The sequence below is a fragment of the Psammomys obesus genome, unplaced genomic scaffold, assembly GCF_907164565.1.
Source record: "Psammomys obesus unplaced genomic scaffold, mPsaObe1.curated_primary_1811, whole genome shotgun sequence".
Taxonomy (NCBI): Eukaryota; Metazoa; Chordata; class Mammalia; order Rodentia; family Muridae; genus Psammomys; species Psammomys obesus.
Window position 1 is genome coordinate 5412968 of NW_026592548.1, and position 14624 is coordinate 5427591.

Below are 14624 nucleotides of genomic sequence, written 5' to 3' on the forward strand. Positions count from 1 at the left end.
AGTCTTTCCATACCTATTCAGTAACGTATTTGAAGTTATAGCTAAAGAAAGAAGACAACTGAAGGAGATCAACGGGATAAATATTGAAAAGAAGAAAATCAAAGTAATCACTATTTGCAGATGATACAATAGTATACCATAAGTGACCCTAAAAATTCCACCAAGGAACTCCTATACATAGTAAACACTTTCAGCAAAGTAGCTGGATACAAAACAAACTTAGAAAAAACACTAGCCTTCCTAAATATAGATGACAAAAAGACTGAGAAAGAAATCAGGAAAAAAATCTTTTATAATTTTCTCAAAAATATAATATAGCATGAGGTAACACTAGCCAAACAAGAGACAGACTTGCATAATAAAAACTAAGACATTAAAAAATAAATTGAAAAAGATATCATAAGATGGAAACATCTGCCATACTCATGGATTCATAGGATTAATATAGTAAAATGACCATCCCACAGATTGCCTACAGATTTAAAGCAGTCTCCATCCAAATTCCAACACAATTATTCATAGATCATGAAAGAACAACTTTCAGTTTCTTATTCTCACATACATACATACAACACACACACACACACACACACACACAAAAGGATAGCTAACACAATCCTATAAAATAAAAGAACTGCTGGAGGTATCACCAGTCCTGACTTCAAATTGTACTATTATAGTAACAAAAGCAGTATGGTATTGGCACAAAAAGAGAAATGTCAATCAATGGAGTCAAAATGGGGACCTGGACATAAATCCACACACCTATGAATACTTGTTGTTTTCTTGCTTGCTTGCTTTTTCAATGAAGTATCACAGGAATGCACACTGAAGAAAAGTTAGCATCTTCCACAAATGGTGCTGGAAAAACTGAACAGCTGCACATAGGAGAATCCAAATGGATGCTTTCTTGTCACAGCAAAATTCAACTTTAAACGGATCAAAGACCTCAACATAAAACCAGATAAACTTAACCTGATAGAAGAGAAAGTGAGGAATAGCTTTGTACTCATAGGCACAGGAAGGACTTTCTGAAAAGAAACTAAGACCAACAATTAATAAACAGGACCTCATGAAATTGAAAAGCTTCTGCCATAGCAAAGGGCACCATCGTTCTGGCACAGTATCAGCCTACAGAAGGAGTTTCCCTGGGGAAGCAGTGTGTCCCTACAGGCAGTCTGCATGCCCAGCAGTAGAAGGCCAGCAGCAGAAACACCCAGAAGCAGCTTTAGAGCCGCCTCAGCTCATAACACTTCATCAGGGCTTTTCCTTTTTTAACTATATCAAATCATTTTTTTCCTTCTCTTTTACCCTATAGGTCCTTTGTGTTTATATTATGACTTCCAGTTTAGTATTTCTGTGGGATTCCTGAATGTGTAAATGAGTGAGTCTCTACATCTATACCTGTTTCTTATGTCTTTTCATGGGCATTTTCTTCTATTTTGTGTGGTTTTCTTCCTATTCTGATGTGTTAGTTTTGTTATATTACATTACATTATATTATATTTTATATTATATTATTAAATTATTAAATTTTGTGTTTGTTTTCCAGTGAGAGGCAGAAAGGGGTGGATGTGGATGTGAGGGGAGAAGAGGAGAAACTGCGAGGAACGGAGGGGAAAACTATAATCAGGATGTTATGTACACAAAACAAAACAAAACTATTTTCAAAAAGGAAAAACAGGAAAGGAATCTGACTTAAACTGATTGCTCCGCAGTGTTCATGAGTGAACACTTTTTGGAAAACTCTAAGAGATGCAATAAAGTCATCAAAGTTGTGGTTCAGAGCAGTGAATAGAAACTATCCATAACCACGAGCTTCACTGCTGCTCTGTGACCTTCCGTTCTCTGGGAGAATAGAAGTCACTCTTGGAGACCACTTAAGAGCTCTGAGCACATACATTCCATAAATGAGAAGAGTAATAAAGGTAAATCACTGCAGCCAATGAATTCATAGTTTTGAAAAGTGAAAATGTAGCAATAATAATCATTAGTAAAAGCATAACATATGGTGTAATCGTTTTAATCAACTTGACCAAATCTTGAATTAACTGGGAATAATTCTCAGCAAGGGACTGTCTGCATTGGGTTGGCCTGTGAGTGTCTCAATGATCACTTCTTGATCACCGTGATGGAAGTGGGAATTGCCACCCACTGTTGGTGGCACCACTACCTAGGCAGATGATCCTGGGCTTGTAAGATGGGAAAACCAAGCTAAGCCCTACACACACACACACACACACACACACACACACACACACACACATTAATTCACTGCTCTGCTCCTGAATGTGTATTTGATGTGTAACTGCTTTAAGTTCTTGCTCACTGATCTCTGAAATGATGGACTGTAAGCTGGATTTGTGAGCCAAGTAAACCATTTATTCTTAAAATGTTTTTCTCAGGGTACCTTTGCATAGAAGAGGAAAAAACTCTAAAGCTTGTGGTGTGCATTAAACAAATGTCAAACAATTTGATCATAAGGGAGAGCAAATTTTAGAATAAATGAATCCTGGCATTAACTCAGAAAAAGCAAAACTGATGTGACCTAGGTAGAGAAAACCATGTACAGAACTGCAGTAATCTATGGCTATAATTCTTAATTATCACCATGTAATTACAAGATAATACTGTAAAGGCTGTAACCACATAGTTACAATATCATATTGTAAAGAGGGAGAATTACTGAGATAGTAGAGAGGAAAACAACACAAGTCTCAACATGTATTTTAGGGTCCAGTGTTTATGTCTCAAAATCACTGTACCCAATTTCTTGTTGCTTTATTTAGTTCACATCAGAGCACACCAACCTTTCTGAATGTAATGTCTTCGTGTTTTTGGTTTTCCATCAGTATCTTTCATTTTCAACTCCCATGCAAACCAGGGAATATTTCTGTACTCAGTAGAATGTTTAAAGTCATCAGGAGTAGATATCATCTGTTAAAACAAATAAAAACATGGATGGATCTTGTTTCTTGTTGTGATAAAATATCTTGGCAAATAAAACATAAGAAATGGCTTGCAGTGGTGATGTACACCCTTAATCCGAGCACTCTGGAGGCAGAAGCAGGAAGAGAGTTCTGTGAGTTCAATGCCAGCGCGGTATACAGGGTGAATTCCAGGACAGCCAAATCTTTACACAGAAAAATGCTGTCTCGAAAAACCAAACCAAACAAGAAAAAGAGAGAGAAAGAAGGAAGGAAGGAAGGAAGGAAGGAAGGAAGGAAGGAAGGAAGGAAGGAAGGAAGGAAGGAAGGAAGGGAAAGAAAAAAGAAAACAGAAAAACGGGTTTGCCTTGCAACTCGAGGTTACAGTCCACCATTTGAGGGAAGTCAGGGCAGCAGCAACTTGTAGCACATAATATAACTTACATTATTTCCAGAGTCAAGGACAAACAGCATGGAATTAATTACAAATGCTATGCTGGTCTAACTTTCTCCACTAGTGTTATAGCTCAGAATCCTCTTCCTAAAGAATAGCACAACCTACAGTGAGTGTATCTTCCTACTCCAACTAACCAATAATCACCAACAAACACACCCACAGGCCAAACCAATCTAGAAAATCTCCACGAAAATTTCCTTTCCAGGTGATTCTAGATTGTGTAAATTTGATAATAAAAACTAACCACAACCAGTGATACTAAATGTTTCAGGGTTTCAAAGAGCTTTCTTGTGTGTGTTGCAATATTGTGATTTGATTCTTAAAAACTTGTGACCTTAAAGCTCCATTGTTTATTCCATTGTTAAACAACCTTATAGGAACAGGTAGTGGTACCAGGGGTTAATTCTCTAAAGGCAGTGGAAAGAAGAGTTCCTATCCTTTAATAATAGACACAAGATATTTTGTCAGAAAGCCTGAGGAAGGTTCAATGTAAAAAAAGGGAAGGACAAAAAGTTACCTTACAGAACACTTAGTGTGCCACAGAGAGGAAAGGCGACAGTAATATAAGAAAGGACCTTGGAGTGAGGCCATGATAAATACGTGCCTTTTTAGTACAATTGGACCAGGTATCTGTGGGAAAACAAGAGAGTAATGATCAGAAAGGGGCTTCCTGGGAACCAGGAGTGATGGCAAGTGAGGACTGTGTCATGAACACATTGGTGAGGTGTTGACAACACCGTGATAGCTTCTTTTCTTCACTGACCATGCAGGTCAGGTAGAGGTTCTGCAGGTCATCTAGGACCAAGAGTCAAGAAAAAGGCCCTCATCATCGCTCTCATTGTATCTGCATGCCTTTCACCCTGAAACATGGTATCCACACGTTTCTCAGAAAGGTGGGAATGGGGAAGTGAAGAAAGGGAACAGGCAGTGTTTCTAAATGAATGTCCCCATAGGTTCTTTTACACACTTTCAGTTAGATCTCATTGACTTCCCACCTATTCAAAGGTGCACATGAGGAATGTAGCCAGAGGGAAGAGTGAGGAAGAGGCTGGAATAAAACTGCCATCCTGGAAAGACAAAAACAAACAAAACAGCCACCAACAACAATAAAAACACATATTGCTGGATCATTAATAATGTGTGCCAAAGTGAAGCAATACTGTGCTTTGCAAAAACTGTTACATTTAGTGTGTGTGTGTGTGTGTGTGTGTGTGTGTGTGTGTGTGTGTGTGTGTACGAACATGTGTGGTGTGCCGCAGCTCACATGTGAAATCATAGTACTTTGGAGGGACATGATTATTTTCAGGAATCAGATTCAAGGTGTCAGACTCACTGGCGTGCACCTTCTTTACCTACTGAGCCATCTCACCTGCCTCAATATACATCCTATTAACGATTTTGAGAATACTATGCTTTATCTAATTAACAGTAAATTTGGAAGGTCTGTATATTCATCTTCAGGTACACATGAGTCATTTACTTTTGTTTCATTATTATTATTAACTAATTCAATTTACATCTCAGCCATAGGCCCTCTCTCCTTTCCTCCCAATCCCTCCTTCCCACATCCCCCTCTCAGAATAGGGGAGCCCCTGTGCACACAATCCAGCTCATCGATTCACATGAGGACTGAGTTCATCTTCCTCCCATGTGGCCTGGTAGGAAAGTCTCATCAGAGGGAAGTGATCAAAAAGCAGGCAACATAGCCTATGTCAGAGACACCTCCCACTCCCCTAAACTAGTGGCCCCACATGAAGCCTAAGATGCTAATCTGCTGCTTATATGTTGAGGACCTAGGTCCAGTCCTTCTAACAAGGAGGACCCAAGGAAGGACATTTTAAATAGGTTCCTGAAAACTTGCATATTACTTATAATCTGCCATTGTTTTATGCACTTTACAGATCTTTGTCACCATTTAATATCAAGAGCAAAGATCAGCTATGCTCTTTTACTGTGGAAAGCTCATAAATATCTTTATTATTTCTATTTTAACTTTTTATTATTATCATATATTACAATTTATTCAATTTGTATCCTGTCTGTAGCCCCCTCCCTTGTCTCCTCCCCATCCCTCTTCTCCTCTATGTTGGTCCCCCAGTCAGTGATAGGGGAGGTCCTCCTTCCCTTCCATCTGACCCTAGCCTTTCAGGTCGTATCAGGATTGGCTGCAATGTCCTCCTCTGTGGCCTGGTTAAGGCTGCACATCCCCCCAGGGAGAGGTGATCAGAGAGCCTGTCACTGAGTTCATGCCAGAGATAGCCCCTGCTCCCCTTACTAGAGACCCCAAGGAATTTATGGGCTATATCTGAGCCAGGGTTTTAGGTCCTCTCCATGCATTGTCCTTGGTTGGGGTATCATTCTCTTCATGGCCCCCACCAATGTTTTTCGATCAGTAAGACAGAGATTACCACATGGAAATTTTAAAAGATTTAGTTTCAACATTTCCTTACCCTCACTATCTAGCTAAGGGTGGCCTTGAAATTCTGATCCCTCCACTTGCACTTCAGAGTGCTGAGGTGACAGGCATGAACCACCATGCCTTACTGAGAGACCAGAATTAAATTACACATTGGACAGAAAACTAAATACAGTGTGTGTGGGTGGGGGGAGGTCATCAAGTAGAGCAGAAAAATAACAGGTTTTTATCCCAAACTCTATCAGAAAATTATTTTCACATGAAGGTAGCACTCTGAAGTGGAAGTGGGGGTGTCAGAATTTCAGGGCCACCCTTAGCTTTGTAATGAGTCAAGGAAAGGTTAAACCTCTCAATCTTTTTTAAATTTCCATATGATAATCTCTGATTTACTGACTGAAAGCCATTTGTCTCCAGCAGTAGGAGACAGTGCAGTTATGGCTTGCTGTTAGTGGCAGGTGCTTTGAAAATTTTCCACAAAGAACAAACTGTGTTTATTCCTTCAGTGACAAGTCTTTCAATTATCAATTCTGAGACAATTTATTTTCATGATCCGCATAACAAAAATCACTATTTTTTCTAGAAATACAAAAACCGGGGCATTTTCAGCTCATAGACTTTCTCCTAAAATTGACAAGCACACACTTTATGATTCATAACATCAAAGCATAGTAGGAAAACATGGTTTTAAATAAAGATGTTTCTATTCTCACTTAAATCCAAACCAACTATGACAAAAAAAAAGTTTGTGTAGATCACTACTTTTTAATTAAATCCATGATGGTCAATTATAAAAACAAATGCTAAATTCATGATAGATTGTATTTATAGCCTCCGAGGGCCTGTGGCCTCCCATGAGGCAGCGGCTTGAATTTAACATTCAAGAAACCATCATTAAACACAGTGAGAATTTGTTTCAGTGGGAGACAGGAGACAAGAGGTCTGAGGAAGGGCAATAGGGAGTGAAAAGTGTCCGAATTCAATACAGACACATGTAATAGTACCAAGGAATAACAGAAAGAGACGAAGGAAATTAAGTTAAGAAATGTTAAATTCCATTTGAAACATAAAATGGTACACTTTTTCTTCTAGAGAATCATATTTTATCCTATTCATTAGAAAAATGAGTTTTCCCAGCAATCTTACTTTTACTATAGTTATTCCATTCCATTACCCAAAAGAATAAAAAAACAAAAACATGCCTGTCAGATATTAGAAATATAGTCTCTACCATGAATGATATTAGGTTAGCACACACACATACAAATATGTATAAATATATATGTATACATACACACATATGTATACACATATGTATACATATGTGTGTATGTATACATACATACATATTTACAAAAAGTATGCCTGTCAGATATTAGAAATATAGTCTCTACCATAAATGATATTAGGTTATCACACACATGTGTGTATACATACATATATATGTATGTATACATATATATATGTATACATATATATGTATATATATATGGTCAGATAAAGGAGGTCTAGTTCAGTAGAGCATTCCTAATGTATATAATACATAATATACATATAATAAATACATACTTAATTCTCCAATTTTTCCTCCCTCACATGTTGTTTCTCATCATTTAAAATCATTTTTGCTTTCCTGGCTTTTCTAAGACAGAAATGCCCCTGTGTTATACTGAGATGATTCTATAGAAAGGTCATCAAACAGTCCAGGATTTAATAACTAAACCAGGCCTTTCAAAAGTTACTGAGGCTAAGGAAGGTGGCTTTTCTGCTGTATGTAAGGAGAGAGAGCGAATGGATGGGAGCCAGCCATACACTGATTGGTCCTTGAGCTCTCGAAGAAAACTTATCAAAAACCTGGCCATATATAATACATACCTTAATTTCACCATCACAAAATCTAGTCTATAATATCCAGACTACCGTGTACCAGACACTTGTACACGATGACCTTAGAAAATAGTTATGACTATTTGTCCAAGGGATTTTATGGACTGGTAATAAATTAAATAAATCAGATAGAAATGCATTTTAACAAAGTCAGAGATAACTCAGTGTTAGGTGTGAAGGCTGTAGTAAACTTTCATTCAGTAATGTTTGACAACATTTCTGGTTACTTTTAAAATGAAAATATATTATGTAGCGACCTGAGAAGCTGAGTACCCACGTGGGGAAGATAAGTATTATTGAAACAATATCAACCTCAAGGGACTCTTGTAATACCATAAGTTAATCTACTCTCAGCCCAGTGTTATCAATTCTTATGTACAAGATTGGAATGAAAACTAAGAAAATTGTTTGTCACATTTTTTCTGATGAGGTGGCAAAGGAACAAATTCACTAAACAGCAACAAGAAATTCACAATACTGTCAACCCACTGCAGTCATTGGGTTAGCTGTATAGAGGATGTTAAATTAAAGTGGATATTGAAGTTGGACAAATTAAATTAAATCGCTTTCATTAAATTAAATCAATTGAACCACATTAAATCACTTTAATGCATGGGTGACAAAGACAGAAGCTCTGAGGAGTGGTTGTGAAGGCCTACCTACAGGGCATGTGCTGGTGTCTCATCTAGAAGGAAGGAGTTCATCTGAAATTCTACTCCCTTCCAAGCACTCCATCAGATCCTGGGAACAGTTTCACATGACTATAGATATTCTGGACTATGAAATAGAGTCTACCAACTAATGTATTCTATTATAAAGTTTACCAACTAACGTAGTCTGCTAATACAGTCTACCAACTAACGTATTCTACTAATACAGTCTACCAAATATACAGTCTACAAACCAGCTTATTGTTAGAGTACACCCTGTGTAACTAGACTCTGTGCAATACAGGGAAGGAAAAGGGAAAAAAAAAGCAATTCAGGCTTCAAGTACCCCAATATTTTTCATCCTCTAAGGGAATTATGAAGTTTGAACAAAGCATAAAATTTCCCTACTACCTTTTCCTGAAACTTCTTACCCTATCTTGTGGCAGATCTTTGGACTCCTTGCTCTTCAGGACACTTCAGCTATGTCTATGCCTTTCTGCTGTCATTCTAGCCTACATCTGTAATGATCTCTTTGCAGTCAAATGCAAACACCCATACTGGCATTACCAAGGTACATTTACATTGGTCAGAATAAATTTCCTTGTGGTTTCTTTTTTTATTAGTTACACTTTATTCACTTTATATCCCCCATAAACCCCTCCCTCCTCCTCTCTTAATACACCTTCCCTCCCCCTTCTTCACACATGCGCCTCCCCAAGTCCACTGATAAGGGAGGTCGCCATCTCCTTCCTTCTGATCTTAGTCTATCAGATCTCATCAGAAGTGGCTACACTGTCATCTTCTGTGGCCTGGTAAGGCTGCTCCCCCCTCAGGGGGAGATGATCAGCAGGCCAATCAGTTTATTCCAAAGGCAGTCCCTCTTCCCATTACTATGGAACTCACTTGGACACTGAACTGCCATGGGCTACATCTGCAAAGGGGTTCTAGGTTATCTCCTGGCATGGTTGGAATATGAGTCTCTGGAAAGACCCCTGTGTTCAAATTTTTTGGTTCTGTTGCTCTCCTTGTTGAGTTTCTGTCCTCTCCAGATCTTACTATTTCCCACTTCTTTAATAAGATTCCATGGACTCTGCCCAACAGTTGGCCATAAGTCTCAGCATCTGCTTTGATAGTCTGCAGGGCAGAGCCTTTCAGAGGCCCTCTGTGGCAGGTTCCTAGGTTGTTTCCTGTTTCCTTCTTCTTCTGATGTCCATCCTCTTTGCCTTTCAGGATGGGGATTGAACATTTTAGTCAGAGTCCTCCGTCTTGATTAGTTTCTTTAGATTTACAGATATATGTAGGTTTATCCTATATTATATATCTATATGAGTGATTATATACCATGTGTGTTTTCTGTTTCTGGCACAGCTCACTCAGGATGATCCTTTCCAGTTCCCACCATTTACCAGCAAATTTCATGATTTCCTTGTTTTTCATTGCTGAGTAATATTCCATTGTGTAGATGTACCACAATTTCTGTATCCATTCTTCAGTTGAGGGGCATCTTGGTTGTTTCCAGCTTTTGGCTATTACAAATAAAGCTGCTACAAACATGATTGAGCAGATGTCCTTATTGTGTACTTGAGCATTTCCCTGATGGCTAATGAGGTTGAGAATTTCTTTAATTGTTTCTCTGCCATTCGATATTCTTCTATCAAGAATTCTGTTTAACTCTGTTTCGCATTTTTTAATTGGATTACTTGGTTTGTTGCTTTTCAGCTTCTTTACTTCTTTATATATACTGGATATTAGCCCTCTGTTAGATAAAGGGTTGGTGAAGATTCTTTCCCAATTGCTAAAACTATCCTCTACAATAAAAGATCTTCTGGAGGTATCTCTATCCCTGATCTTAAGCTGTACTATAGAGCAACAGTAATAAAAACTGCATGGTACTGTTATAGAAACAGAATGGTGAAGATGGCGGCGCCAGGAGAACACTGTGTCTGAGAAGCTGGACAACACTCTCCGTGCAGCAACCAGGAGACTGAACTCTGGGCCCTAAAACTACTGTGATCTTGTTTCCCAGGTGAGGGGAGGCTTCCACAGTGTGGGAATCCGTCGGGTGCACTCTCAGGCTGCATAGCCAGAACTGGGAAGAGATGGGCTTTGGATCTCCGCGCTGGAGCCTGTGTGTCCCGATCACTTTCCCAGGCTTATTAGTGGGCACAAGGGTGCCAGAGACCGAGAGTCCCAGTAGCAAGAAAATCCTCACGGGGAAGGAAAGTTGAGAGACTGATCACGGGTCACCCAGTCTTTCCCTGGAAGGTCTCGCTGACCACGGGTACCCTCCTCTCAGGCACTCCCCCAAACGCCGCCATAACCCTGCCGTGATGGAGCAGAAGTATAGAGAAGGGCATAGCGGCTTCACAGTGCCGGGACCCCAGTGCTGCCGGCTGCTCCTAGCAAACAAACTTCAGCTCGGGATCTGGGACTGTGGTCATTCAACACGTCCTGAGACTCTCCTGGGTCCAGCGCAATAAGGTCTAGCACCAAGTCCTATCACCAGTGCCCCACCGGCCCCTGGCAGAGAAACCCCAGCTCAGGATTGGACTTGAGAAGTCCCAGTCCCTTCTGGCACTCCCCTGAGAGCACTGCCATAAGCTTGCCCTAGCAGAGGGGAAGGTCAGAGGGGAAGGACAGAGAGGCAGACTGCCACAGGACACAGTACCCCCTCTCCAGCACACCCAGCGGCCCCTAGCAGAGAAACCCAAGCTCTGGATCTGAGGACACTCAACCCTAGCTGGTACTATCTCGGGAGCAGCAAAAATAGGTTCTTCTTCCGCCAGGCTGCTTCTGGCAGAGAGATCTGGGCCCAGGATCTGGGATTGAGAACAGTCAACCTAACTCTTTCCCGCGCTACCTCGGGACCAGTCAACATAACCCCTCCTGGCAGAGGGAAAAGACAGAGAGGCAGCACACAGGAAAGGTGGACACCGAGTCCTGCAGCCACAGTGTCACAGAGCTGACTGATAGCCTACCCGTGCACTTCCGCAGCAGGACCAAAACAGAGAGTAGTGAGCAAGGGGAACCCCTGTGCATTCCAACTGGTCCTGCAAGAGAGTGAGTGAGCCTTCTAGGGAGAGTTTGCCCCAGACCGAGGGCCTCTCCAGAGAAGCAACCAGATGAGATCCCTGCAACCCACACCCCTAGTGTGGGCATCATAGCGATTCTTGGGATAGTGACCCCAACGTTGAAGACTCTGCCTTGTGGGTCCAACAGTCCAATCGAGGCAAACAATCCCTGGATCTCAGTCAGAACTGCATAATAGCGAACTGCAGGCCAATGCAATAGTCAGAGAACCCGTGCATGCAGAGTGCACCTGCTAAAAGCGCACGCGAATAGCGCCAGCGTCACATTCCTTACTTAGGCAAAACTGAAACCACAACGCATACTCCCAAACCAGTGAACCTCTCTCATCTTCCTGAAAAAACAGTCCAGAATACAGAAAGAGATGATCATAGCCCGAACTACAAACTCGAGGAACAAACAGTAAGGGTTATAAATAACCAGATGGCTAGAGGCAGACGTAAGAACACTCCCAACAAAAATCAGGACATAATGACCTCACCAGCAACCCCACAAAACAATGGACACTTCAATTCACTAGATATACAAGAAAACGACCTCAAAACTATGTTTCTCCAGCTATTAAAGGCCCATAAAGATGAAATGAACAAGGCCCTCAGAGAAATAGCCAAAGAAATCGAGACTAACCAAGAGGAAACAAATCGAGCTCACAGAGAAATGAGCACGAAAATTGAGGCAAACAAAGCTCTCAAAGAAATGTCCACACAAATAAAGGCAAATAAAGAAGAAATAAACAAAGCTCTCATAGAAATACAGGCAATTATAGCCAAAGGAGTAGAGGCACAATTAGTGATACATAAAGAAGAAACAGACAAAAAAATAGAAGATGTCATTGAAAAGCAGGACTCCACATTTAAACAGATGAAGGAAATAGTGAAAGACATGAAAACAGAATTAGAATCAATAAAGAAAACACAAATGGAGAAAAACCAGGAGCTGGAGAACATAGAGAAAAGATCGGGAACTACAAAGGTAAGCATCACCAACAGAATATAAAAGATGGAAGAAAGAATCTCAGGAGATGAAGATACACTTGCAGAAATTGACATGTTTCTCAAAGAAAAAATAAAATCAGAAAAGTTCCAAACACAAAACATCCAAGAAATCAAGGACACCATGAAAAGACAAAACCTAAGAATAATAGGAATAGGAGAAAAAGAAGACATCAGGCTCAAAAGACCAGAAAATATTTTCAAGAAAATTACAGAAGAGAACTTTCCCAACTTAAAGAAGGAGATGGCCATAAACATACAAGAGGCCTACAGAACACCAAGTAGACTAGACCAGAAAAGAAATTCTTCACGTCACATCATAGTCAAAACATTGAACCTACAGAACAAAGAAAAAATTCTAAAAGCAGCAAGGGAAAAAGGCCAAGTAACATATGAGGGTAGACCTATCAGAATCACACCAGATTTCTCAACAGAAACTATGAAAGCCAGAAGGGCCTGAACAGAAATCATACAGTCCTTAAGGGACCACAGATTCCAACCCAGACGACTACACCCAGCAAAACTTTCAATCAACATAGATGGAGAATTCAAAATATTCCAAGACAAAACCAAATTTAAACAATATCTACATAGTAACCCAGCTCTACAGAAGTTACTAGAAGGGAAACTCCAAACCAAAGAAAACAACTACATCTAAGGAAACAGAGGAAATAGATAACTACACAACAAAAAAAAACCAAAAGAATACGAGCAATGAAACTCAGTGACACCACCAACCCCACATCTAAAGTAAGCAACAATTCTTGGTCACTAGTATCTATCAACATCAATGGATTCAACTCCCCAATAAAAAGACACAGAGTAACAGAATGGTTGCGGAAACAGGATCCAACATTCTGTTGCATCCAAGAAACACACCTATGCAACAAAGATAAACACTACCTCAGAGTAAAGGGCTGGAAAAATGTTTTTCAAGCAAATGGTTCCAGAAAACAAGCTGGAGTAGCCATCCTAATATCTAATAAAATAGACTTTCAACCCAAGTTAATCAAAAAAGATAAGGAGGGCCACTATATTCTCATCAAAGGAAAAATCCACCAAGAGGACATCACAATTTTGAATATCTATGCCCCAAATACAAGAGCACCTACATTCGTAAATGAAACAATATTAAAGCTTAAATCACATATTGATCCTAATACCTTAATAGTGGGAGACTTCAACACTCCACTCTCACCAAGGGACAGATCAACTAGACAGAAAACGAATAGGGAAATAAAAACACTTACAGAGACCCTAAATCAAATGGACCTAATAGACGTCTACAGATCTTTTCATCCAAACTCAAAAGAGTATACCTTCTTTTCAGCACCACATGGAACCTTCTCCAAAATAGACCATATAGTTGGTCATAAAGCAAGCCTCAACAGATACAAAAAGATTGAAATAATCCCTTGTATTCTATCTGACCACCATAAACTAAAGCTGGACCTCAACAACATTAGAAATAACAAAAAGCCGACACTCACATGGAAACTGAACAACTTGCTACTCAATGACAGCTAGGTTAAAGAAGAAATAAAGAAAGAAATTAAAGACTTCCTAGAATTCAGTGAAAATGAAGGCACAACATACCCAAATTTATGGGAAACACTGAAAGCAGTGTTCAGAGGAAAATTTGTAGCACTAAGTGCCTGCAAGAAGAAATTGGTAACATCACATACAAACAACTTAATGGCCCAACTGAAAACCCTAGGAAAAAAAGAAGCAGATACACCCAAGAGGAGCAGAAGGCTGGAAATAATCAAACTCAGGGCTGAAATCAATCACTTAGAAATAAATAAAACTATTCAAAGAATCAATGAAACAAAAAGCTGGTTTTTGAGAAAATCAACATGATCGACAAACCCTTAGCCAAACTAACTAAAAAGCAAAGAGAACCTATCCAAATCAGCAAAATCAGAGATGAAAAGGGTGACATAACTACAGACACAGAGGAAATTCAAACAATCATTAGGTCATACTACAAAAGCCTATATGCCACAAAATTTGAAAACCTAAATGAAATGGACAATTTTCTTGATAGATTACATCTTCCAACATTAAGTCAAGATCATGTAGAAAGACTGAATAGCCCTATATCCCCCAAGGAAATTGAAGCAGTCATTCACAGTCTCCCCTCTAAAAAAAGCCCTGGGCCAGATGGTTTCAGCGCGGAATTCTACCAGACCTTCAAAGAAATGCTCACAA

The 14624-nt window shown here is 39.7% G+C and overlaps 1 protein-coding gene across 1 annotated transcript in view; it reads right to left on the bottom strand.

Moving 5' to 3' along the window:
• The window catches only part of Lrriq3 (leucine rich repeats and IQ motif containing 3), a 103358-nt gene that overhangs the window by 27753 nt on the left and 60981 nt on the right, over window positions 1-14624 (bottom strand). The window contains exon 8 of the mRNA XM_055614454.1: window positions 2811-2937. Within this exon, the coding sequence (XP_055470429.1) occupies window positions 2811-2937 (127 nt within the window). The remainder of the gene's footprint in view (window positions 1-2810; window positions 2938-14624) is intronic.